The sequence below is a fragment of the Cornus florida genome, unplaced genomic scaffold (genome assembly GCF_030987335.1).
Source record: "Cornus florida cultivar Cherokee Brave unplaced genomic scaffold, ASM3098733v1 CherokeeBrave_3.0.0_Hap2_Chr01, whole genome shotgun sequence".
NCBI classification, from domain to species: Eukaryota; Viridiplantae; Streptophyta; class Magnoliopsida; order Cornales; family Cornaceae; genus Cornus; species Cornus florida.
Genome location: NW_026775571.1, coordinates 24,500,537 through 24,526,495, shown reverse-complemented (window position 1 = coordinate 24,526,495; position 25,959 = coordinate 24,500,537). Strand labels below are relative to the sequence as shown.

Genomic DNA, 25,959 nt, shown 5'->3' with positions numbered 1-25,959 from the left:
GATAAACCCTAAGCATGTAACCTAATTCTTAACTTTTCACTTTTGGGGATTTATTTGTGTAATTAATATATAGCCTTGAAATATAAATTAATTCTTTTATTTGATTATCTATGTCAATCTCATATTGTCTTATATGTGTTTAATTGATAATTAATCTCTATCTCTACACTTGATTTCTTTGTGAATTGAATCTTGTGATGGCTATGCATTGTGTTAATTAGATGTAATTGTGTTTTGATTTGATGGAATTTGCTTCTACTAGATGGATTGTAATACACAATTAGTTTAATTAGGTTAATTTCTTGTTGAATTTAGTTAATTTCAGGCTTAATTAGTTTAATTGCACTTTCATTCCTAGGTAAGTAGACAATCCATGTTTGTGTTTGAATTCTATGCTTGTTGTCACAATTGCATTATCTTTTAGATTAATGTGGGTTGAATTGTAAATTGAATTGATGAATCATACTTTGAATTGGTGAATTGCACTACACTTAGTTTAATTGTCATTAAGTAGTTGATTCATGCTTGAAACTGATGGTTTACACTTTTCATTGCAATTGTTAGCCACATTTAGATTACACATTATTATTTCCCTAATTAGTTGAAAGTGGTGAGTTAGAGAACATGCTTAGTGGTGAATCCTACACCCTAAGTCTCCTTCCTAATCTTTAAAACTCTATTCTTTTGTTGCAAGCATTTAAATTAAAATTAGTTCTAATCACAAAATAAACCACCTCTTAGCAATCACATAAACACTAAAGTAGAATTCAATTCTAAAAACCAACGTATTTTAGATCTCTTGGGATGATCCCTACTCGCTTCATACTCCATAGTATAAGTGTTTAGTGGTTTTATAAATTATAAAATATGATACCCACTTGACATTATTTCTAAACCTAAAGTGTTGTGCATTATTTTGTGCACACGCTCGATCGCATCATCAATTCTATGCAAATTTTATACATTAACCGCCGGAACCGTTACACCCTACTGTCACCTAATGGCGATTTGATGCATGGGGATTGGATGTGGTGACCTTTACACAAATCTTCTAAGGATCACTTATACATTTTGGTAGCCACAAATTATTTCTCCAAATGGGCTGAAGCTGCACCTTTTAAAAAAAGTAAAAAATAAAACCGTTGGTGACTTCATCAAAGTTAACCTTATATATCGGTATGGTGTCCCTCGATATATCATTACTGATAATGGAAATAACTTTAAAAATAGTTAGGTGACTAACGTTTGTGAGAAGTTTGGCTTCAAACTACGTAACTCCTCTATGTATAATGCTCCGGCTAATGGACTTGCAGAGGCATTCAATAAGACTCTTTGCGATCTATTGAAAAAAGTGGTCAATAAAATAAAGAGACACTGGCATGAGTGAATCGAAAAAGCACTCTGGGCATACCGAACTACATATTGTACACCTACTCAAGCAATCCCTTATTCCCTTGTCTATGGTGTAGAAGTCGTTCTTCCACTAAAACAACAAATTCTTTCTTTTAGAATATCCATAAAAAAAGGATTTACAAATGAGGAAAATGTTCGCTTGAGACTTCAAGAGTTGGAAGCATTGGACGAGAAAATGTTAAAAGCTCAACAACAATTAGAGAGTTATCAAGCTTGAGTTTATAACGTTTTCAATAAGAAGGTTTGACCTCGATCATTCCAGACTGGGGACTTGGTACTTGTTGTTCGTATACCTATTATCATAAATCGCCGCACTGGCAGCAAGTTTTTGTCAAAATGGGATGAACCGTACGTAGTTCGAGTAGTCTACACCAACGGCGCGACAAATATGGAGTTAGGATTGGACCCATTAATGTAAAGTTCTTGAAGCATTACTACCCATAATGGCACCATGCTCTTGATCACATGAGCCAAAATGTATTACTCCTAGCCCACATGAGTTAAAACTGTGATCGCACATAAAAGATAAAAAAGAGAAAAATACTCCTTTTTAATAAACTACATCATGACTTGATCCCTATTTTGAGGGTACGTAGGCAGCTTAGAACTGCATTCTGAGTTTAGTTAACATAAATAAATAATTTTAAAAAAGAAAAAACAACAACCAATGTATTACTCCTGGCTCGCAAGAGTTTAAACTATGAACGGCTAAATAATTAAGATTCTTTGTTTGGTAAAAAAATATATATGTAGAATTTTATTATCAAAGTGAATTATTCCAATACATAAATAAATGATTGACCAAAAAAACAAAAAAAAAAAAAAAAAAAATCAGGCCAACCAAGATTACTTCTGGATCTCTTCTTGTTCTTTCTTCAACAACCTCTCCAAATTTCTTACAACTTTTGTGTCCTCATTGGTGATAATAGGGGCCTCACCAACCGCTTGTCGCTCTTCTCGAAGGCTTGTAATACCACATTTTCTCTGAAGCATTCTTGTGTTAGTCTCCTCAATAGAAGCTTTGCGTTCCTCAATTCGAGCATGCAAATTTTCAATTTCTTTCTCATCATTAATGAGAGCTTCTTGAAGTGATTGAACATACTCCATGTCCGCATTATCTAAAGCAAGAACCTCATTAAGGCGAGAATCAACATTGTTCGGATATTGAGCGCGTGTCTCTTCAGTTAAGGTATGTGCATACTCAGATTGAATTTGATTATATTTTTCAGCACTCTGAAGGTATGCATCAATCCTTTCTCGAAATTTAGAACAGTCCACAGAAAATAGAGAAAGTTCGTGAAAGAGTTATTCAAGCTTTGGCCTGAGTGAAGGAATCTTCGAAAGCTGGGTATTTGCTATTGCATTTTTTATTTTGTCCTCAAATAGCATAGTCGTCATTTGTTAAGCTTTAGAAATCACACCTTTTGTGTCCAGTGTAATAGGTTCGGAGGGTGCAGCTTGATTCAATGACTGAACATTCCCAAGGTGTTGTTTTTCGGTCAATGATTCAACACCAGCTTTAAGTGTTCGTAACCCTCTGTGGTAGCTAACTTGTAATCTCCTACTTCATTGACAAGGCTAGAGGTTGGGACTATCTCTCGTGAAACACTACATTCTGAATAGGATGATTCGCCTCATCAAGGATGATCGCACTATTTCCTGTTCGAGTCGCTAACTCCCAAGAAGAAAGTCCATCAACAGAAAGCCTTCGTTGCGTTTTGTCTAATAAAGAAAGAGGAAGACAATAAATAATAATAATTAAGATGGAGAAAAAAATAATAATAAATAAAAGTTACCTGTATAGGTTGTGAACTGCTGGTACCCCATCAAACAAACAATCCATATTATAAGGAACTACGTTAGGGTCACGAGCGATGACATCTTCTGTCTTGTCCCCCACATGCTTCCAGTTATAATCCGTATTATCGTCTTCCTTGTCCTCGTCTGAATCCACTACTAATTGACATCGAGGATGAGTTTTTGCTGATAGCGAAAGTTCTTTGGCCACCTCCAAAAAATTCCCAGAGCATTCATCTCTAGGTGCTGGTGTGAATGGAAAATTTGACTTGGGCCCACTAATAATGACTTTTCTAACCTTGGTTGATTGCTTTTCGGTAGAAATTGCGCATTTGATTTGCCCCGAGGAAGCTCAGTTTTCTACAAATGGGTTCACATGCACACGAGACCACCATTTAACATAGTTTTCAGTAGCTGAAAATTTCTGAAAGCTTGATTTTGATGGAACTAACATTATAGATTATGTACGAAATCGTGTGAACAATTTCTAAAATTTTGAAATCACTTCTAAGGTACTGTTGTAGATATCTTCTTTTAGCTTTCCAGAAACATCCCAATGATACCCAAATTGTCATTGTTTACTAAACATGTGAGGACTATAAGGCTCGATAATGAAACAGTTCCTATTGCGTAACGTCAAGTAACTTGAACAAAGAGTATCCAAACACTCGAATTCTGAAAGAATTAACTTCCCATCATCAATTAAAAGCTTTCTTTGGGGAAACTGTTTGAACAAGAAAAATAAGTCAACACCTTTATAGAACCTAAACAAATCTTGTGCCTCTAACTCCTTAAATGCTTCGCTGACCCTTCCCTTGAATAAATGGTCATTCAAGGCTAGAAATTGGAATTTGGAGCAAAGAAATGGGTCTTGAAGAATTCAACTTTCCACCCATACACATAATGTATTGGAAATACCACACTAAAATTCCCAAGTTAAGGCAAAGAAATCATATCATTGAAACCCCTATAGATACTAGCAAGAACTGAAACCGAAAGACAAAACTTTTCCTCTTCTGCCATCATGCTGGCAATTTTAAATACCCTAGGCCGGATCATATTATTGGGATTGGTAAGTAAAATATATTTGTGTAGCCAATAAGCCAAAAATGCAGTTAAATGAGTCTTTTATTTCACTTCTTATTCCACCCCAAGACTGTTGGGAACCGCATCCGCTCGAGCTGAAAGAGTTATAGGTGGTGGAATCACTTTAGAAGGGTTGTAAGTCTCTTTCGGACGTTAAGTTTTGTTTTTCGCTACCCTTCTCGGAGATATCTTCTTATGCCTTATGGCATCTTTAAACCAAAAATCCACCCAATTAGATATTTTTATTGCACGGTCCGCTTTACATTTTTTTTGCAAAGCCTATGAAAGGCTAGGAATAAATATCGGCAACTGAAAGGGAGTAATAAAGTTCCATCTTCTCTTACAGTAGATAGTTCGAATGCATCAGGGACAACCTCATCATAAAACTTTCCACCAAAAGGAAGACCACCCAACACACGTAAATCTCAAAGGGAAATGGAAAGTTCTCTGATTGAACAATGAAGGGTTTTGGTTGAAGGGCACCAAGACTCAAGGAAAGCTTTGAGCACGGGTCCGTGGCGATCATATGAGAATAATGAGGTAAATATGGCGTCAAATAATGTTATCCCCCTTTTAAGGAAATTGTTGTGGTGACCTAGAATGTCCTCTGTCCACTCAAAATATCCTTCCGTATATGACAACTCTGCTGAAACTTTCAAAGAATTACTCTACTCTACCTCGTTAGCATGCACTTTATATCCCAATAGTGCAAATTGTTTTGGTTTATTGGCCTTTTATGGAGTGATGAATCCAATATCAATGCCTTAGATATGGATATATTCTCACTATTCTTATTAAATCTGAGGTTGGTGAGCTTGCATGATGACACCTTTGACTATTGGGATTGAAAAAATTGAGCATCTGACGATGACCTTAGCAAATGAAAAGAGGAATTGCCGATAAATGTTGTACCCACATCTAATGTTGTTCCTTTTTCTTGAGGGTTACCTTCCCTTTCAATGATGGTTAGGGTTCTATTCTTGAAGCATTTAAAAAACACCATGGTTGATGTACTGGAGTTAAGTAGCCGATAGCTGAAAGTACAAGAGATGTGACATTGGTTATATATATATACAAATAAAAATACAATCATAACTCATCAAAAGATATAAGTGATAACATGATGGTAATATAAAAAAGGATGATGGTTACAAAATCAAGAAGTTTCTAAGAGCTGATGTTTATAAAATCTAAAAAAAAATGATGGTTACAAAATTAAATGATGGTTATAAAACATCAGATTGTGCCCTTGAGAATTGGTGGTTACAAAATCAAATAATGGGTATTAAAATCAAAGAAATAGTGTCCAACAGAGCTGATGGGTATATATAAATATATATATAGAAAAAGAAAAGAGAGAGATTGTGCCTTTGAGAGCTGATGGTTACAAAATCAAATGATGGGTATTAAATTAAAAGAAACAGTGCCCGATAAAGTTGATGGGTATATTAAAAAAGAAATCCCAAAACACTGATGACTATAAAATCAAGAGATTGTATTAAAAGTAAATAAATAAATAAAAGCTGATGATTATAAAGTTTACGTGCCCAAGCGAGCTAATGTGTATAAAACAAATTGTCCAAAAGGACTGATGGTTATAAAATCAAAAGACGGTGGAATTTCTCATGGAGAAGGCATATTATGGTCTAATTTGCATTGGTAGAGCATGCTGATTCAAAGCCACCATTCATGGGTATCAAACTGAGATGTCAAAATTTCAAGAACTTTGGCATACATATATGTACACTGAAGACTAGCAGACAAAACTATGGCAAGGATTGAAGATCAAATAGAATCATACAGTAATATATATATATATATATATATATATATATATATATCGGCATACCTTTGTTAATGCTACCCCGGGATGTTAACATAACTCCAAAGCTGATCCTACCTGGTCAATCTCTTCTCCAAAACCAAAATGTGAACTGTGGTGGACATTAGAAATACAATCAAAATGAGTAACACGGTAGGCGTTAAAAAAAAATAAATAAATAAATAAATAAAATAAAAAAATGTGTTGCAAGAATAATTACAAGGGCATGCATATTGATATTTGATACTAATCAGCGAACGTCAATGCAATCAATTACTTCTTTAGCACCAAAGTGGGAGCTGTGACACATTAAAGATCAAAAGTCAAAATGTGGCGGTGTTAGAGCATCTCCAATGCAAATAGTCATTTTTGCATACCAAATTTAAAATTTGACTATAGTTATAGTGTCAAAATGTTATATTTTAGCAACTCTACTCCAACGGTGCATTTCATCCAAAATACTATTTTTTGGCACAATAACCATTTTTTTCCAACTACCATTATCAACTATCAATTTTCAATAACCATTTTTTTTATTTTTTTGTGAGTATTTGTATTTTATTTAGCTTATTTGCCTAATTAAAAAAAAAATTAATTAATTATCAAATTCAATGTAAAAGATAAGAATGTAAATTATATAAAAATAAATGAGTAAACTTGTCATTTACATAACAAGTAAACTCTATCAAAAAACTTGTAAATGCGTGTCATGTTCAGACCCTTGTTTTGCTTCATTGTAGTTTCATCCATTACTGAAAATTCCTTACTACTGCTTTCCATGGGAGTCTGAGTTATGTATCAGTCCTAGATGTGTGATGTTTTCATTTGTACAATTGTGATAATTCAATTCACAATTATTTTGTTTTGTTTGCTTATAATTCAGTTCTCCTTTGCTATGATTGGTGTCTCCATTTATTTGAGAAATCAAGTAAATACAAGGGATTGAAATCTCATTACCCTGTTAAGAGTCAAAAAGAAGTTACAATTTGAAAAACTAACCTTGTAACTGAAAAAAAGAAAAGTGTATCTCACACTTCACATGGAAACCAAAACTTTATTATGCAAAGATTCTTCTAGCTCTATACTCTAATAGTGGTGTCTCATTGTAAACTAAACCAACTTTTTCTATGTTTCATCGGCAAGCAAGATTCATGTTTATCCTTTTTAGTGAATTAATAAAGGTATCTCATTCTTGAATCCTGCTTTAGAACCTAATCTTCTATAAAATCAATTGACATCCAATTCTAGTTTCAAAAGCACTTACAAGAATAGCCACACACACACACACAAATAAAAGGGATCCGCACTGATTTAAAGATGATCAAAATATATTAACTAAGCAAGTTATATAATATTTCTATGCACAAATGTGAAGAATCAAAACACATAGTGAAGCAAACATATACAAACTAATTAAATAATACAGAAGGAAAGTTGCTAAAAAACTCAAGTTAAACAATCCTTGTAGTAACTACTTGATTCTTGAGGAGGTCGAGGCTATGATTCTATGAATAATGTGTGACATACCCAAACCATACTCACAAGTACTCAAGATTTCCTAACTTCAATATCACACTTGGACCCAAAAGCATTTCAGAGGATTAATGAACAAAAGAGTACCCTGGACAAGTTCAACATGGTGAAACAAACTCAATCTTCAGTTTTCACAACTTTTCACTCCAGATTATTTCTGAATCAATGCAATCATAATTATACTAAGCATCACTTAAAGTCAATATGCTAAACAATCATTTATCCAAACACAAATCAAAAGCATGCTTTCTTTTGGCTAAAAAAAAAAAACAAAAAAAAAATTACTACTCTTGACGATAATATTCTCCTGACCATCTTGTTTGCAATTGCCGATCAAAAAAATCTTGTTTGCAAATATCCAGATCAACAACCTTATCCTTTTGCTAGCATCCGTATTGATTGCTTCCTGACTTGATCGTCTTTCTATTTTATGTTTAGACTGCAGATACTATATATATGATCACTACTTTGTCAAATTCCAATATTCTGAAAAGGTGGCATACTTCCAAACTACTTCCAAAAAGGTTGCCATCGGCATTAATCAATAAGCTTGAAGTATACAGTGTAGTATACAGTGTCTATGACTTGCATTGGTTTTATAGTTCTCCCCCAATATAGTCTACCTTGTAAAAATCTATACAAATATATATACAGTAAAGCATGTGTAACCATAATAATTTGAGAATGGAGCATTTCCACAACATAATTAGTCTCTAAAAGGCTGGAAGCACCAAAAAGGGCATAGCTGATTATTAAAACAAAGTATGCAATTCAAAACAAAGACAACCAACAAGCAATGAGAAGTATCTGATTATTGATAGCATCACAAAAATTCATCATACATAAACTTGAAAAATAGGTAGATGTCTTCAATTTTAGTTCATCCAAGAAATGCAAATCACGAAACCCAATAATAAAAGAGTTCCTATTTCTTGTATTTAGCTACCTCTCCGTCTTTAGGGAAGAAACCCATTAATCTCCCAGCAGAGTTCTGGTAGGCGTACATGAACCCACCCATTACACCGATCAGTCCCCCAATCACCATTGAAGGACCTCTTATGTTCGGCTTTATTCCTGTAGATTAATCAAACCCATTAATAAATTGAACAAACAATTCACACAAATACGTATATATATATATATATATACACACATATGGAGGGAGGATATGGGTGGACCTGAGAGGTAGCCGACAGTGACGGAGACGCCGGTAATGGTGACGAGACGAAGGTAATCGAGGGTGTTGAAGTTAGCGACTGTTTTGGTGAAGGGAGAGTTTCGATCTATTACTGGGTACTCTGGTTTCGCCGATGCTGTGATGTCCGTGTTCATCTTCGTCTTCTTCTTGGTCGCAGCTCCAAAGGTCCAACCTCTCACTCAACTCTTCACCTACTGAGCCGTTTTCTGGTTCTCTCTGTCGCTGGTCGCGCCGTTCTCTTCACACTCTCTCTCTCTCTGTTGCCCTACATAGGAACGAAATAGGGAAATAGCAGTTGCCATTTCTTCCGCTAGAATTGGCAAAATAATTGGCAAAGTTAAAATTTGACAGAGGAAATGGCAGCCCATTGGAGAGCCCATTTGAAGTCCATATGTTATATTATACAAATGACAGCCCAAATAGCATTGGGTTGGAGATGCTCTTACGTTCCTGACAGGTAGACTACACCTACAAATCAAGTGGAGATTGCCGACGTTCAAGCAATATCATAATTTTATGAAGAATGAGTCAGAAGTTCAAACTGCCACCTATTCTATATGTATATGCATACATATTAATTAATACAAGACAATTGGACTCCTTAATGTTCAATATGCAAGACAAATCTAAAGCACAACCACTCTTGTACTAGTTCAGCGTTGGTGTCCAGCTTCGTCGATCAACTGGCTTAGTGCAGGAAGAAAAAAAACATCTTAGTTCACCTGCGTAAACTTGGCTTCAGTCTTTTACTAGTTCAGTGTCGGTGTTCAGCTTCGTCGATCAACTGGCTTAGTGCAGGAAAAAAAAATAACAAGAGACAATTATGAAACTCTCTCGCTTAGACTCTCACACTTTCTTTGTTAAGATTTTTTTTTTCTTTTTTTTTTTTTTTTTTTTTTTTTTTTTGACGTCTCATAAAAGATGACTCGAATGGATTTAAAAGCATCAAGAAGCTAGCAGCCCTACTTCAGCTATAAAAATAAAAAATAAAAAATAAAAACAGAAGCTATACATTAGCTAACAGAAATAATAGCTATGAAAAAGGCCAAGTGACCAGCTATTGTATCCAACTAAATTTCTTCTTAAATTGAAATTCTTCAAAATAAAATAAAATAAAATAAAAAAATTACTTGATAACAAATAAGATAAAATGATATACATCACCATAATTCACTTAACTGATTGATGCCTACACCATCCTTTCCATCACGTCCTGATGACAGCAGTGTAACTTACTTTCCACATGGATTTTATTTAAGTTTGTGCGGCAATGGGAAGATTCAAGCCTTAATATATATATATATATATATATAATAAAATAAAAATACCTATCCACGTCCTTACCAACTGTCCGGGTATGAAAAAATCATGTGCAACAGGGGGACTAATTTGATCCCATAAAAAATAAAAAAATAAAAAAATTTGTTCATATGATTACAAGGGAATCAACCTTAAGCACAACCTCTACACCTAGCAAGTAGGCCCAACCTCTACACCTAGCAAGTAGGGGCGAAGTCGAGACTTGACGTGAAGGCAATTTGTAGACACTAAGAAAGTCACATAATGGGCTCAGACTATAATTTGGGTTATCACCAATGTGGCCCATTTTGAAATATGGGCCGGTTAGCTAAACCACATGGGTCATGGATCAACCCAAACTTCTAAATTGACCCAACTCACTTTAATGGGCCATTTCAAATTGCTAACTAAATAGGCCCACTTGAAAATTAGGTTAGTCAAATACAATAATTATTATTCTTAACACATATATGTGTGTATATATATTTGAGATAATAATTATAATTGTGATAATTATCCAAAGTGACTCAAATGACTATTTTGTCCCTTCATGAAGTCTATAAATAGAAGTGAAAGGGGAAGGAAAAGGGATTGCAACAGAATACTGAATATCTGCCGAATTCTACACCCATTCACCACTTCTAGCTATTTTTTTTTAAAAAAAATTTATTTATTTATTTATTTTATTTTTATGTTGTAATGGTAGTTATGGTGGTATAAGTATTACTATATATAAACCATGTGTGTGTGTATATATATATATATAAGAGATGAAGGTGTTAGTTTGGTCCATTAAATTTTGTTAGGAGGTTAAATTTGTAATTTCATGATTTAAATGGAATTGTTGACAAGTCAAAGGGCTAAAAGATAATTATATGTGGTTACATAGGTTTAGAGGGGGTGTCAATGTGCATTTTTGAAACCACATGGGATGTCAATGTAAAAAAAAGTCATTAATAGCTGAGTGGCGTAACCCAATTTATCTTATGTATTATTTTTACGGAGTGTGATTGCATACAATGACACACATACCCATGTATATATTAGGAAATTAAAAGGTGACATATTTGACTACTACTAATAGCTTGACATTGGGCTCTCTCCCTATAGAGGTTCCTGCTCTTTCACTGTAACAGTCTCTCTGTTCCTTGAAGTTGGGGTTTTTCCATGATGTTGTGGTATGTTGGGCTGGTTTTCCTAAAATCTCAAGTCTTTAGTTTCTGTGTGTGGTTCGCTAGGAGGGACTCGTCTCTCCGACGAGTTATTGGATCAAGTGCTTTAACCAGAGGCCAACAGAATGGCTATTCTTTGCCGATTTTCCCCTTTGATCCAATTATTCTGTTGGTTTTCCTTGTTTCCTTTTTCTTTCTAACGTTATATATGTGTTGTTTAGGGTTTTATCTTTTCTTGACATTGTCTTGGGTTTCCTTGCATCCATATGTTGTCAGCGCTGAGGTTCCACCAGTGGCCATGGCCTATGGGGCTTGGTCGAACGTTGCTATTTTTAGGCCTCTGATGGGTTCATGCCTGAGGCTTGAAATTTCGCTTTATCGTGGTGTTTTTGTGTCTATGTGTTGGGTCTCGTTGTGGCCTTCATATACTCTCGCATCGTCATGTGGTTTGAGGGTGTCTTTGCCGGTAAATTTAAGACTAAATTTCGAGATTCTGCGTGTTGTGCGGAGCTCTGTTGTATGTCTTTCGGTTATGAACCGTACTAGTGCTCTGGTCAGCGATATGTATAATTCGGCCGCCGTCGACTATGGGTCGTGGCTTGGTGTTGTCAAAACGCTCTGTCACGCTGGTTAAAGATGGGTTTCAAGTGCAGACATGAGTTTAGATGTTGGTGGCTCGTCGGTGTTTCCTTGCTTTATCCATCTTACTGGCTTGTATCGGCAACTGCTTGAGGTTGGTTTATGGTGTGTGCCGTACCGATGCACCAAAAGTTTGCAAAATGATATGAACTAAGTGTGTGAGTATACAATGTGGCCAAGTTTTAAATTTGTAAAAGCCACTACTACCTCTAACTAAATATATAGCTAGGGTGAGTAGGGATCGTCCCAAGGGATTTGTAGGTGCCTTTGTAATGGAAACAATATATGGGGTTAGTAGGTCGAGTGATCAAAGATTGGTTGAATTGATTGATTAAGCTATTATGTAAATGAAATTAAAGTAAACAAAATTTAATGATTAATAAAGTAGAGAAAGATATAGAGGGAAGGACTTAGAGTACTAGAGCTCACCACTAAGCTTGACTTCACTAGACACTAGTAATTGTACATTAATGGGGAGATTGACTTGTAACTTGTGTGTGTGTGTGTCTGACATTAATTGAAACTAAGCATGGATGTCAAGTTAACATAGGTTGTCAGGCCAAATCAAATGGAAAGCATAACCTATCAAATGAGACCAAAATCCATTCAATGAAACCACAATTTATGCACACACAACTATCTAGAAACATACATATAATGGATTTATAAGTATAGAACACCAAGGAATAAGAGTAGATTGTCCACCTATCTATGAATTTAAAGCAATTACACTACATCTACACTAAAGACATGAAATTTAACTAAGTAAGCTAAAGTTGTGGTACAATCCATCAAGAAATAAGTGTGAACCATCAAATAAATTGCAAGAATGTTCAATTAAGCTCTATGTTTTGACCATCTCTAGATTAACTTCATCCATACACATAGACATGCATAAATTCCACTAAATCTAGAGAAAAACACATGAATCGTCCATTCTAGCATACATAGACATATGGTTAGAAGTAGATAATCAATTGAAAGCATTAATCCATACACATCAAGTAGAAACCAAAAGATATATATATAAATCCAAGATCAAAACATTGTTACAAATAAATCCCCAAAAATATACAAAGAACTAAGTCTAGGAAGCAAACTTAAGGGCTACTTTAGCCCCAACTAGATATCTAGCCACTCATTGAAGTAGTCATCCAACCCTCAAGGGTTATCTCCATGGTAGGAATGACCTCCTTCTTGATGGAAACCCTAGAAGAATGAAAGAACTCCCAAAATGTGTAACTCTAATCTCTAGCCTCCTCTCCAAGATATGAGATATGATGAATGTTACAAGTTATGATGTAAAAATGGCTCAAAATCCTTATATAGGTAGGTCAAGTGTCACACCTAATGGTCTGGGCTCGTACACCAAGGTCCCTCCAATGATTGCACCATGAGTCAACTTTTAATGAGCTGGAATCTATTTTTTTTAGGACTTGAGGAGGTTCGATCGATTGAACTTGGCTCAAATCCATCAAATGCTGCAGAGATCAATCATCCTTGGCGGCGCCTTCTTAAATAAAGACAAATCTCTGAGATATTTTTAGGAAGAAGACAAAAGTGGTAGGTGGGTGGTAGGTGTGGATAAGATCGAATCATTTCGATCGATCTGGGAAATGTTGGATCAATCGAACTTGTTGGATTCTTTTGGATAAGGACAAAGGCTTGGATCCATCTCGAACTGTTTAGATCGATGAACTTTCGATCAAGTAAAGAAATGCTGAGATCAATCGAACATACTGAATTTTCACACTTTGCTTCATTTAGCTTCCACTTTACTGCTTCATTTAGCTTCCACTTTGCTCATTTCTTCCATTCAGCTTGAGTTAACTTCTTTAATGCTCTTATTTGGCTGAATTGACTTATTTTTGGGATAAGCACTTGAAAATGGCAATAACACGAAATTAGAATAAAACGGGAAAATAAGATAGATAAAGGTCCTAGAATACCTTAGCTTAAGGGGTTTAAATGCGCACTTTTCAGCGCTTATCAGTTTACGTTCCATTTACGGATGTTTAATGGCTAACCAATATGCACAATGGTTTGATGTTATTGATGATGCTGATATCGATGATGGAGGCTTGACGGATTATTGGCCGCTCTATTTGATTCCGTCTTCGGCGACCTATAGGCGTCCTCGACTTTTGCAATATACTGTTTTGTGTCAAAAAAGTGTGCCACAAGTCAACATATGGTTAGGTGTCTGTGGCGTTGCCGTCACGCAGAGATGTTGCCATAAGCTTCTGGAACTTGCTTCTTTCTTTGTGTGACTGTTGCTGTAGTTTGGGAATAATCACTATAGATCCCATGGTTTATTCCTATGGTGGTTTGCTTTGTCAGGGTTTTTTTGTGTGTTTGATCATATCTATAACTTAGATATGGATGGTCTTTGTAAGTTTGTGGTTATGTAGTGTTGTTTGGTTACCAGGCCAAAAATAAAAAAATAAAAAAATAGCTTGACATTGGGGTTTTAGGTGTCCACTCTTTCTACTATTATAGCCCTTTTATTTATTATTCTAGTTAGGATCACTTGGTTATTAATATATCAAACCATGTGACAACCCTTTAACCATGTACATTGCTCAAGTATTCGTGCTGCAGTTAAGAAATAGAAGAAAGATCTCGGTGAGGATGATGATTTATATGAGGTAGATGGATCAGAGTCTGCAATCAGAAGGAATAAGAAGATACTCCACACCAGTGAGTTTAAGTATGCAAAATCTTTTATTACAGTAATTTCATATATTAATGTATTAATTTTATGTTAAATGAGTTTGATATATACACCACACATTAAAACTAGCATGAGCAAAGGCCTAGGACAATTTTGAGTATGTATATTTGAGTTTTAGTGAAAAACCATGAAGTAATAAGCTGAATTATCTCAATTTCTATGTTCCTTGGACTTGGTTAGGTGTGTGGACAAGGCTGTAATAGTGACAGAGGAGGATAGATACGGTCCACTAAACCAATGGAAGTTTTGCAAGTTCAAGAAGCCAAGTTGAATGTATTATAAGAAGGATAATGCTTGGTCCTCCATCTAGGAGTATGAATTTCATCCTTCACCTGATGTGGTCCAATATCATTGGAACATGTGTCTAAAAAATAAAAATAAAATTAAAGATTGGCATTACTCATTATTTTTTACGGGTTAAACTGTTTTTTCTTTCATTTTATTTATTTATTTTATTTTTTTGTCTTTCATTCTGCAACATAATTGGCTGTCTTCCTCTCTCTCTTCACGACAAAGCAAATCTTTCTCCATCTCCATTTTCAGCTTCCATCCAAAATCCCTTGTCTTCATCCTGCACCGCTTGCCGCCACCACCTTCCTCCACTGCTCATGACTACCTACAATTTAAAACCCTAGGTGTGAGTCTCTAAAACTCTAAGTATATAGTCTTTAATAAGTGTTAAATCTTTAAAATTTCACATGAAACATTAGAATAGAAAACTATATATAACCTAAAAGTTTTAGCCAAGAACTCGGTGTGTATCTAATGTATAATTTTTTTATTTATTGCTTGGTTAACATGTATTTAATTGAGGAAATATTCGGATACGCCGGCGTCGACTATAGTATACCTACTCTAGCGTTCAACAAACCATACAAAGCTTTTAGCTTCATTCTTGCTATAATTTTCAAGTTCTGCCAAATTCCTTTACTGTTGTTAATTACCATTGATATCATCTAAATTTTTTAATCTTTATTTTCATCACTTTCAATTAGGGGGTGCAACTTAGGTTAGGTAACCTAAACCCGACCCGAACCCAGCCCGATTTTTCACGGGCTTGGGCAATCATTTTTACAATTAGGGTTGGGCTTGAGTTAAAAATTTTCAACCCGAATTTAATTAGGGTTGGGCTTGGGTTGAAGTGCTAGCAACCCGGTCCAAACCCGAATCCGAATTCTAATATTATATTCATGTACTTTTAAATACATTATATATAATATTTATGATTACTTTTTTTCTTTTCAATTTCTTTTATTAAATCTTAACTTATTGTATATTAACATTTAGGAGAATTAATTTTCTAATTTTTTTTTGTAATTTATTAAAAATGTACAAAAAGTCTTTAAACTTTTTCTTGTTTAAGAGTAATTAAATCTAAAACTAATTTAAGATCGTATTAAATTTTCGGTGTAAGGATTAGCCATTTGAGTAACCCAAATTAACCCGATGTTTTTATCCGGAGTCTAAGCCCGAGTTGCAAGCCTGAATTTAAAAGTAGCAGGATGGGTTGGGTTTGGGTTGAGTAGTTAGGGTTGATAATATAGGGTTAGAGTTGGGCTTGGATTTAGCATTTTATATGGTGGGTTAGGCTCAAGTTATACCTCAAACCCACCCAACTCGCCCGAGTTGTAACCCTACTTTCAATTCAATTACTTATCCAGGGTTGATCTTAAGATTTCCAAAATTTTGAGAGGCTCTAGGCAAACTTACAAATGTGAGGCCCTTTATAAAGTTTCACAAGCGCAAAAAATTTATAAGAGTACGGAAATTTCATTAAAATGAGATGATAAACACATAAAATATATTAACGTTGAAAACACACAAAACAAAATCCAGTTTTTGCTCTTTATAAAGAGCACGATACAGTTTACATCAAAAAATTAAAAGAAATATTTAACACGACTTAGTCACAAAAATCAAAATCCAGCTTCAAAATTAAATGTGTTTGTCTTACATTTTGAGCTGCATAATTATCAATTGGAGCACTTTAATTGATAATTTTGCAATCCAAGCATTTGAAAAATAATAGCTTAACCTTTTTGTAATAAAAAAAAAAAAAAAATTTCTTCAATTACCTTTTTTGTTCGTCTTGGTAAAATTTTTCGTAAGACTTGTACCTCTTAAAATAATTATGTCTCATGAATATCAGAAATCATGTCATATTTCAGTTGACTTTAAAAGATTATTTTGAAAAATGTGATAGTTGATTGCACCTATGAGTTAAAATTTTGATTGTTTGGACTGGACTTAACATGAGCCCAAAAATAATTTAAATAAAATAAACGTTTCTGAGTTTAAAAATAAAATTTATTTTTTATTTTTTTAAATTTTTAAAGGAGGGGATTCTAAATAAATTATTGGATAACATATATAAATTGATATTATAAGTACATATATTTATTGTCTTATTTTTTTTTACATGATATATAAGTATATATTGTCTTTTAATTATGAAAATTATGACCTGAATGTCAAACATATACTATTATATTTGCACTATTGTCCTAAATTTTAAGCCCTTTCAAATTGGAGGCGGGCGACTGCCTTGCCTCAAGACTAACCCTATCAATTCATAGGGCAGTATGCAATCCAATGTCCTAAATTTGAGGCCCTTTCAAATTGGAGGCGGGCAGCCGCCTAGCCTCAAGACCAACCCTATCAATTCATAAGGTAGTATGCAATCCAATATTACACATAGACAATCATAAATACAAAAATTAATAGAATTCATGCAAAACATAATAATGGCAAAAATAATAATAATAATAATGAATAATTATTTCTTCTATGATTTCTATAGATTTTTTTTTTTTCTAAAACGTGAATGATTATTTTATTTTGGAGTTGAAAATAATTATTTATTTATGGAGCAAGTTTGGACAACGAATGATTATTTATTATTTATTTATGGAGCAAGTTTGGACAATGAATAATTATTTATTTACTCTTTTCTACAGAGTTTTGAGTTTTTGTTTTTTCTCTTTGTTTAGTTAATTGAGATTTGCGTTGTTGTGAGATGAAGAGAAGGAGGAGAGAGAGAATTGCTTTGTTGTGGAGAGAGAAAGGACGACAGAGGAGAGTCCCCCTAGTAGATCGTGTTTAAGAAGGAAAGAAGAAAAAATAATAACAATAAGGAAAAGAAAAACGGTTTAACCAATAAAAAATGGGTAAGACCTATCTTTAATTATTTTTATTTTTTTAGACACATACTCCAATAACATTAAACCATATTAAATAAAGGATGATATTATCATTCTAAATGGAGGACCCAAGCATTGTCCTTAATAAGAATGCTATTCATTTGGGTATTTACTACCATCATACCCTCCTTGTTAGCTAATCTTTCTGTTAGCATTTTTATATTATCCAACAGTCAACTAATATATTATTGTTATGAATTTGATATATTTTACCATTAATGAAAGGATACTTTCACCGGTGAGAATGTAAATCATGACGTAAATCAATAACAAATGAATACGTACTCTTTAATTACTAAATTAAAAATGTGGGATGTTTTTAAAAGAGTGCTAATTGTAATCGCAAGTGCAATTGTTCGGCACTCTTAATTAGTTAGGATTTCTAAAATCACGCTAATTAGTTAAAGGTCTCCTTAGACAATTAAAATATAAATATATAGGGCAAAAGTGCCCTCTTAATTATTTTCTTCTCTCTCCTCACTTGGATGGTGTGTGTATATTTATAAACACCTAAATTATTTTCTTTTTTTTTTTTTGTTTTTTTTTTTTTTTTTTTGTCCCTTCACACATACGGGTATGTATAGATTGAGTATCTATATATACTGTTCGCGTGGTTTTTGTTCCCTACGCCGGTCGATGGACTCTTCGCGGGCGTGCCAGAGTATTTGTACAAAATACCCAAAATATATAATTAAACACCAGCCTATCCCTTTATTCGATGGCTGACTCTCAGGCGATTGCGTGGGAGAGAGACTAGTAAGAACTCCCAGCAAGGTTCTTTTATGCCTTGTTTGTAGCAAGGACTTTTTACAGTGTTAAAAGAAATGCAACGGCTGATGAATGTTTGGATGGATGGAATGACCGAGTGAAGATAGGCGGCAAGAACTTAATCGATCACCGGCCGAACGTGATGGCGAGAACTTAATCAATCGCCATCAGCCAAACACAATGGCAAGAATTTAATCGATCGCCACTGAAACGTGATAGCAAGAATTTAATCAATTGCTATCAGCCAAGTAATGACAAGAATTTAATCAATTGTCACTACGATTCAATGGCAAGAATTTAATCAATTGCCATTGAATTGAAAGCCTAACTAAAATTGCGTAATTAAAATTGGCATAATTGAAATTGATAGAAAGTAAATGGCTGAATCGAAATAGTTGACGAGGATCTAATCAATTGCCATTAAATTGAAATAAAGAAATTGATAGGAAAATGACGTAGAGTCAATTGAAAACATTTTTAGTTGAAATGCATGTTTTGTGGTGGTGCTGGACGAATTGGAAATGGAATACAATACTTCTATTTATAGAAGTTCTATCTCAACTTATTTTCCTAATTAATTGCTAGAAAATCTCTTTGCTCCTTGATTTTCTTCACTTTATTACTCAAACTAAACCACGTTCCAGTAGTCTTTTGCGTCTCTTCTCTTCTTGCTTCAATAGGAAAGTCCTTGCTGAAATCTCTCCTTGATCTAGTCAAATGCAAGTTGTCGAGAAACACGCTGAAAGTTGCTAACTTTTAGCAACTCCTTTCCTTAAGTTAGGCTGAAAACTTCCCTTAAATGGCTGGAAGACCATTTATAACTTTTGCCCAAATTATCCCTCACGTGACGGCCTCTCCTTTGAATTCCTTATTCCTTTGCAACGAAATTCCTATTTCATAGGAATCTCATTCCAACTAAATCTCTTTTATCCAAACTGAAACAATATATTTGAATTAACTCAAATATTAATTACCAAATTTCAGCAACAACCTTATTGGATAAGGTGGCTAAATTCCTAAATTTTCTCCTCTTACTTCTCAATGGGCCGACTTTTCTTGAAATCATACTAAACAAGTGTCGGCCCATCGCTGGTCCACGTCACCGCTAAGGTGGCTGCCAGTTTTTGGTGCCAACATATACAAACAACAGCTTGTATATATACATACATACATACATACATACATACACATACTCCGTATAAAGCTAAAAGACAATTAAAAAAAAGAAGAAAAGAATTCATACAAAAAGATAGAAAATAATCATAATCCATTATATATATATGGAAAATGATATTAAGGCCGATCATTTTGGCAGATTCGTTAGACCGAAGCATATGTGGCTAGCCACGTCATGACAATCTCCCACTGAACCAAAATTAGACTCACCGGACCAACCAAGTTCTCCTTGGGGCTATTGTTCTTGTTGACGCTCACTGTTACTAGAGCATGGCCGGAATCTCAGATGCCAGAACTAGGTCAGCCGCCGGAGAGAATCTGAGATTGTGTTGTTCTCTTTTTTTGGCGAATTTTTTTTTTTTTTTCGCGAAATTAATTAATCGATCTTTTGTTCTACCGTGTTCTGAAGGGCGACTAGCGAGTAGGTGAGACGTTGCTGTTTGAATATTAGGGCCCCGTATGTATACACACACGTGTTTACATATATATACGATTCATAATTAAAAAGACACTTTTTTCTTATAAATTTATTTTTTTAGTACACATTTAATTTTAGGAAAGCTAACCAATTAGGAGGTGGGACACTCGCATGTGTTAGTGCAATTAACACTCCTCTTTTGAAAAGTAAATATGTGTCATTAAATCTGATTTGGTAATCAAAACCCATTTAAATTTCAAAAAAAGAAAAAAAACCATTTTCAATAGTAAAAATTATTTTAAAATAGATTTACCGTTACATTTTAAATTTTTGTATTTATTTAGTTATTTATTATATAACTCAGATTGAAAACGTGCTTTTTCAATTGGCCAAAAACACCCCAAGTACGACGACGTTTCGATAAGCCCGAAAATTCTGACTTGAGTTGGAGCAACTAGTCGCCCTTCCTCCGAATAAACAGTTTTTAGTGTTGCAATTTCAACTTGCCTTCTTCGACTCTTCTCCTTACACGGCTTCACTTGCCCTGAAAATTTAATTCCCCCAAACCCTACCTTTCTCTTTCATCAAGCCAATTCTCGATTCTAAAACTCTCTCTCTAGAGAAATAACAACTATGGAAATCTCTGTAATCGCCGATACATTATCAGTAGCTGCAAGACAAGGCCTAGGGTTTGCCAATTTTCTTCTTCGTCCCCATAACAGCCTCCCTCTATTCGATTCCTCATCGGAACAACCTTCCTCCGCCGGAAACCTCCAAATCTCCGCCTTGATTTCTCCGGTAGATGCGGTGGCTCCGCCACCTGTCAAATCGAATTATCTCAAAACCGCACCACGAAGACTAGTCCGAAAAGCGCGGCGACTTAGACGGAAATCTTCGATTGGTGACGGTGGCGAGGACGGTGAAGACGGTGGGTTCTCTGGTGGCGCCGGTGACGGTGATGGTCCATTTGGTGGAGGCAGCGGTGGTAGGGGATGGAATTTTGGTGGATTTGGAGAGTCAAATTGGGACGAATCTTCGTGGCCTTCGTCATCCGATCATGATTTTGATTTGGTATACGAGGTGATCAGTTGGATTGCTCTTTCTAATTGCTTGCACTTTGCGGTAAAAAAGGTTATGAGAATCATGGCGGACGGTTTTGGCGATCCAGAAAGAGAGAAGGTTCCAATGAGATTTCCAATCTGCTGATTTGGTATACCGTTCTTTCTCAATTCCTTCAAATAAATTTCTTTTTAGAATGGTGGATGTCTAGGGTATTGTATACCTTATCATGGGTTTTTCATCATCTTCTGCTTGATGTTTCAACGTAAATACTGTACAGATATAAATATGTGTAAATATTCATTGCGTCCTTAATTGCTTTTCAATTTCTTCTTGTTTATATAATACTTTGGCTGGTATATGTTGAATACATTACTCTCTCTCAGAATGTTATCTTTCATTATTGGTGATTTGCTTATTGTATGCATTAACACAGGTTCATCATCTTTGCATTCAAGATTAAATGTAAATAAAGTATATATATTCATTGTGTACTTAAATGCTTTATGGTTTCTTCTTGCATATGTGACAATAGGATTATTGTTTCAAAGAATATATTGAACACAGTTTTGTTAATCCTAAAATCATCAGTTAGAGTTTGAGGTCTCCAAAGTAGTCATTTCATTCCCCACACTCACGCTTTTATTAACCTTTAGGATATCTCCCATACTTGGCTCTTTCATTCACATGGATTATGTCCTATTATTGTTTATTTTACAATAAAATAGTTATAGATGACATGCTACCCTAAAAATCTCTCTATGGATTTTGCTACGTTTAGACTTCGGGTGAATAGTTATGGAGGTGTGCGATTGAGAAGCATTTTGAGAAAAAATGTGTTGGGATTTGGAGTACAGTTGCATTGATGGAGATTGGTTAGACTTCAAGGCCTCAAGGGTTATGAGATAAATTTTTGAAAGCAGTTTGGAGTGAAAGGTTAGCTTGTTTTTATATGTTAGAGCGGCGTTCAAGTCTTCATAGGAGCTCTATTACTACGTTCATTTATTGAATTGCAAATTACTATGTAGGTGTCTGCAAACAAAAAGAGGAGAACAAGAATTGTGAGTCTGTGTTACGTGAGCCATTTATGTTTTAGGAAGATGTTTAATGTGCTGGCTATCATCATATGGATGAATTTCTTTAATTCATTTTTTATTTTTATTTTTTCATACAATAGATAGAGATGCACGCGTAAAGATTATATATATTTAAAGGGGAGGTGATTTGAAATTTTATCTTTTTCTCGAGTTCCATGTTTTAGAGAGATTTACTCACCTTGGAGAAGTTGTGGGTAATAACGGAGAATGCTTAGAGCCCATTTGGGATTGCTTTTCAATCGTTTTAAAGCGCTTTTATTTTTAAAAATTGCGTTTAGATGTGTTCGGTAACCATTAAAAGCACTTTTAACAGTTACCAATTTTAGCTTTTGAATAAAGCTAGAATTTGCAGTGTTTAAAACTTATTTTTTATAAATTCTATTACACTCCTTTATTGTCAAATATTATAACATCATATGAAAGGATTTTATTGTAAAATTAGCGATAGATGTATTTAAAAAAATATTGTTACCAATCAAATTAAAAAATAATTTTATTGTGAAAAGTACTTATTATAACACCTAACATGCATGTTACTGCCAACAATTTTTTGATAGCTCTATTCACAAAAGTGCTTTTTTTTTTTCTAACAGCAATCCCAAACCCAAACGGGCTTTTAGTGACGGAGCTATAGATAAGTATAACTTGGTACACACCAAGCAGATAAATTATGTGCAAGCAGGCTGGGGAATTGGTGGATAATATGTTTTGAAGGTTGTGTGGGATCTGTGTGTTTTTATAAATTGTTTTTCAGGATTTGTTGGATGATTGGTAAATCCACTTCTTATTGCGTTGAGGCTTTGGAGGATCAGAGTGGGGGTTGCACTAAAAATTTCAGTCATTTTCTAAACTGTATTAGGTTATTGTTCATTTTAGTGCTTCAAATTACATATCTTCACAGATCATTAAACAATGGACCAAGATGGATTTAACGTTGGGTCCTACGGAGGTGCCCCCACTCAATCTCTTTTATTTGCATTTTTCATATACAAAATTTTGAAAATCTAAAAATGCCCTTACTCTAATCTTTAGCCCCCTATTCTTCTTTGAACACCCCCCCCCCCACACACACACACACACACCCCTCTCTCTCTCTCAAAACACACACGCACACATTCCCAACTTTCTTTTGTGCGATCTTGCCTCTTTCTCTCAAAATCCAAACCTATATAGCTCCATTAGTCCTCTCTTTCCTTGTACTCCACTGCTCTCTTTCGGTTGCTGTCCCTTCAAGAACAGTGGCAGAACCCCGTTAGGTCTAATGGGGCAGCTGCCTCCACTCAACTTTTTTGTTATTCAGTTTTTGCATGTCTACTTTATAATAATTGTAAAAATGCCCAACAAAGTTGTCCCTTAATCTTAAAGTCCAGTTCCACAAATGAATTATTAGACATGTTATTCTTTATGCGACAAAATGTTGGGCAGATACGAAACAATAGATGGATAGAGTGTAGTAGAAATGGGAATGTTAATAAGGATGCGCAATATGACAATAATAGGGGGTAGAACTAGAAATGAACACTTTTGTGAGATTGTTGAAGTTGTATCCATTGGAGATACAATGAGAGAAAACCAATCAAGAAGGTTTGAACCTGTACAAAGAACTGTGCGCGCTAGTTAGTAAAAGTGACATGGTCCACATTGAGGGTAATGTTAGGTAAAGGGGAAAACCAAAACTAGCATGGATAGAGAGGAAAACTATGATAATATATGGTTTGACTATGACCTTAGATAGGGCAAAATGGAAAAATAAGATTCATGTAGTTGATCTCAAGTGATTTAAAAAGGCTTTGTTGAGTTGAGTACTCATTGACATACTGTGAGAGCGAGCAAGATGATGGAACAAGTAGAATGAAAAAAAGGGGTTCATGTACCAAATTATTACTAATGATCCAACACATAAATGATATTAATGGAAAATACAACTACTCATATCAGCTATCCTAAGCATGAAATAGAATCTTTCCTTGGGTGAGATTTGGGGGAAAAGTTTTTGAGCATGGTCGGAGTATTATTGGTCCAAGTAAATTTCAGTTTACTTTGGTACATAACACTACAATTCAGTATCAGTCTCTATATCTTAATATATGGAGGTGGGTGAATCATAGTTGAATAATCACAGACCAGCACTGAAATCAATTAGTTGAATGCGTCAGAGGAGGTGGTTTTGTTCAAGGAGTAAATAGGTCACTTGGTATAGATAGACTGTTGGACATGGTGACCTTATGATTCAAGAGAACCAAAAACTGCTCTATAATTAGGCAGTCTGGGTGATGAAAGCAAGTACAGAGGAAAAGATGTCTAATTGTTTCTCATGGTTGTAAAGTGTGAACTGGGATAGCTTATATTTTACAGGTTTGATTGCTGCTTTTTATGGACAGACTGATCGACACGTTACAAAGTTGTTAGAATATGTAGCTAATTGGAGATTGTTAATCGTGCATCTCGTAAATTAATCAGTGCGTGTCTCGATTTCCTTTGTGGAACAACCAAGTTATTATAAATGATGCTTACATGTTTATGCTAATTATCACAGTGGACTTTGAATGTTGGATAATTGAGCATACTTCCAATAGCCAGTGTATTTTGTGAAGGCATGTCGCCGACCCGAGTAGTTAGAACAGCGTTTGTTGAATTGAAGATTTGGATGCTCTTACATGAACAGGACTTTCTATCAGTTCAGAAGTTCTGCTCAGACTTTAGGCAACTGACTGACTGATCAGATTTTTTAGTTATAATGGAAAACTAGAAATGCAACAGTGACCAGTATCTGCTATATTTATTGGTTTGTATACTGTCTTGCTCTCTTTAGGTATAAATTGTAGTTTGTTATTAGGAAATGGATTCGGTATATGTACCAAAGAATAAATGATGCAGTATATTCTATTTTATGCTTTTTGATCTATTTATATCCCTTATAGCTCCAGCATTATTCTGTCTCATATTTGATATAAGCAATTCCTTTATTCACTATGCGGGTTAAATATTTGATTGTTTGGTTAACAATATCATATTTGATTGTCCGTGGGGTTAGAGGAGTGTTTTATAAACGTTTACTTGAAGCAAAGTATACTTATGTCACATTTGGTAATATGGAATCTACCGAATTTAATTCCAGTTACAATGGGAGGAAATCTAGTTTTAGAGTTTGAAATAAAATTGTATTCTTGAGAATTTTTATTATTATTATTTTTAAATTTGTACAAGAAACACAATCACTCCTACTTAACTGGTATGGAGACTGGAATTCTCAACTCTCTACTTGGTGAAAGTGCCTAGTTGTAACTTTCATTTATCCAAAAGTTTAAGTTATTGGGCAGTGCTATATACTCACCTATTTATACCAATTCATTTTCTTATCCGGATTCAATGTGTGGCAAGCTCCCATTGTAACATTCTTCCCCACCTGAACTTGCAACGCTCTCGTTGCAACTCGGGCCACCTTATCTACCTAGGATTAAGACCCGGACGTCCTTCGGACCGAGTGGTTGGCGTGACACCCCTATTTCTGATACCAACTGTAATGGGTGAATTTTTGCTTGCTTACT

General features: G+C 34.7%; 1 protein-coding gene across 2 annotated transcripts; it reads left to right on the top strand.

The window, feature by feature from the left end:
• Positions 1 to 20,710: 20,710 nt before the first annotated feature.
• Positions 20,711 to 25,277, top strand: LOC132293867 (uncharacterized). 2 transcript variants are annotated; one of them, XM_059791526.1, is made up of 2 exons: positions 20,711 to 21,465; positions 24,948 to 25,277. In XM_059791526.1, exon 1 carries the CDS (start codon positions 20,889 to 20,891, stop codon positions 21,459 to 21,461), a length of 573 nt encoding a protein of 190 aa, XP_059647509.1. In that variant the 5' UTR covers positions 20,711 to 20,888; the 3' UTR covers positions 21,462 to 21,465; positions 24,948 to 25,277. The 2 variants fall into 2 exon arrangements, with proteins under 2 accessions (XP_059647509.1, XP_059647500.1); XM_059791517.1 differs by lacking the exon at positions 24,948 to 25,277 and adding an exon at positions 23,005 to 23,176 and having other exon boundaries at positions 20,712 to 21,465.
• The last annotated feature ends 682 nt before the right edge of the window (positions 25,278 to 25,959 follow it).

What these genes read in the sequence shown, in the direction of transcription:
- LOC132293867 (XM_059791526.1), top strand. Translation starts at nt 20,889, where the DNA reads ATGGAAATCTCTGTAATCGCCGATACATTATCAGTAGCTGCAAGACAA.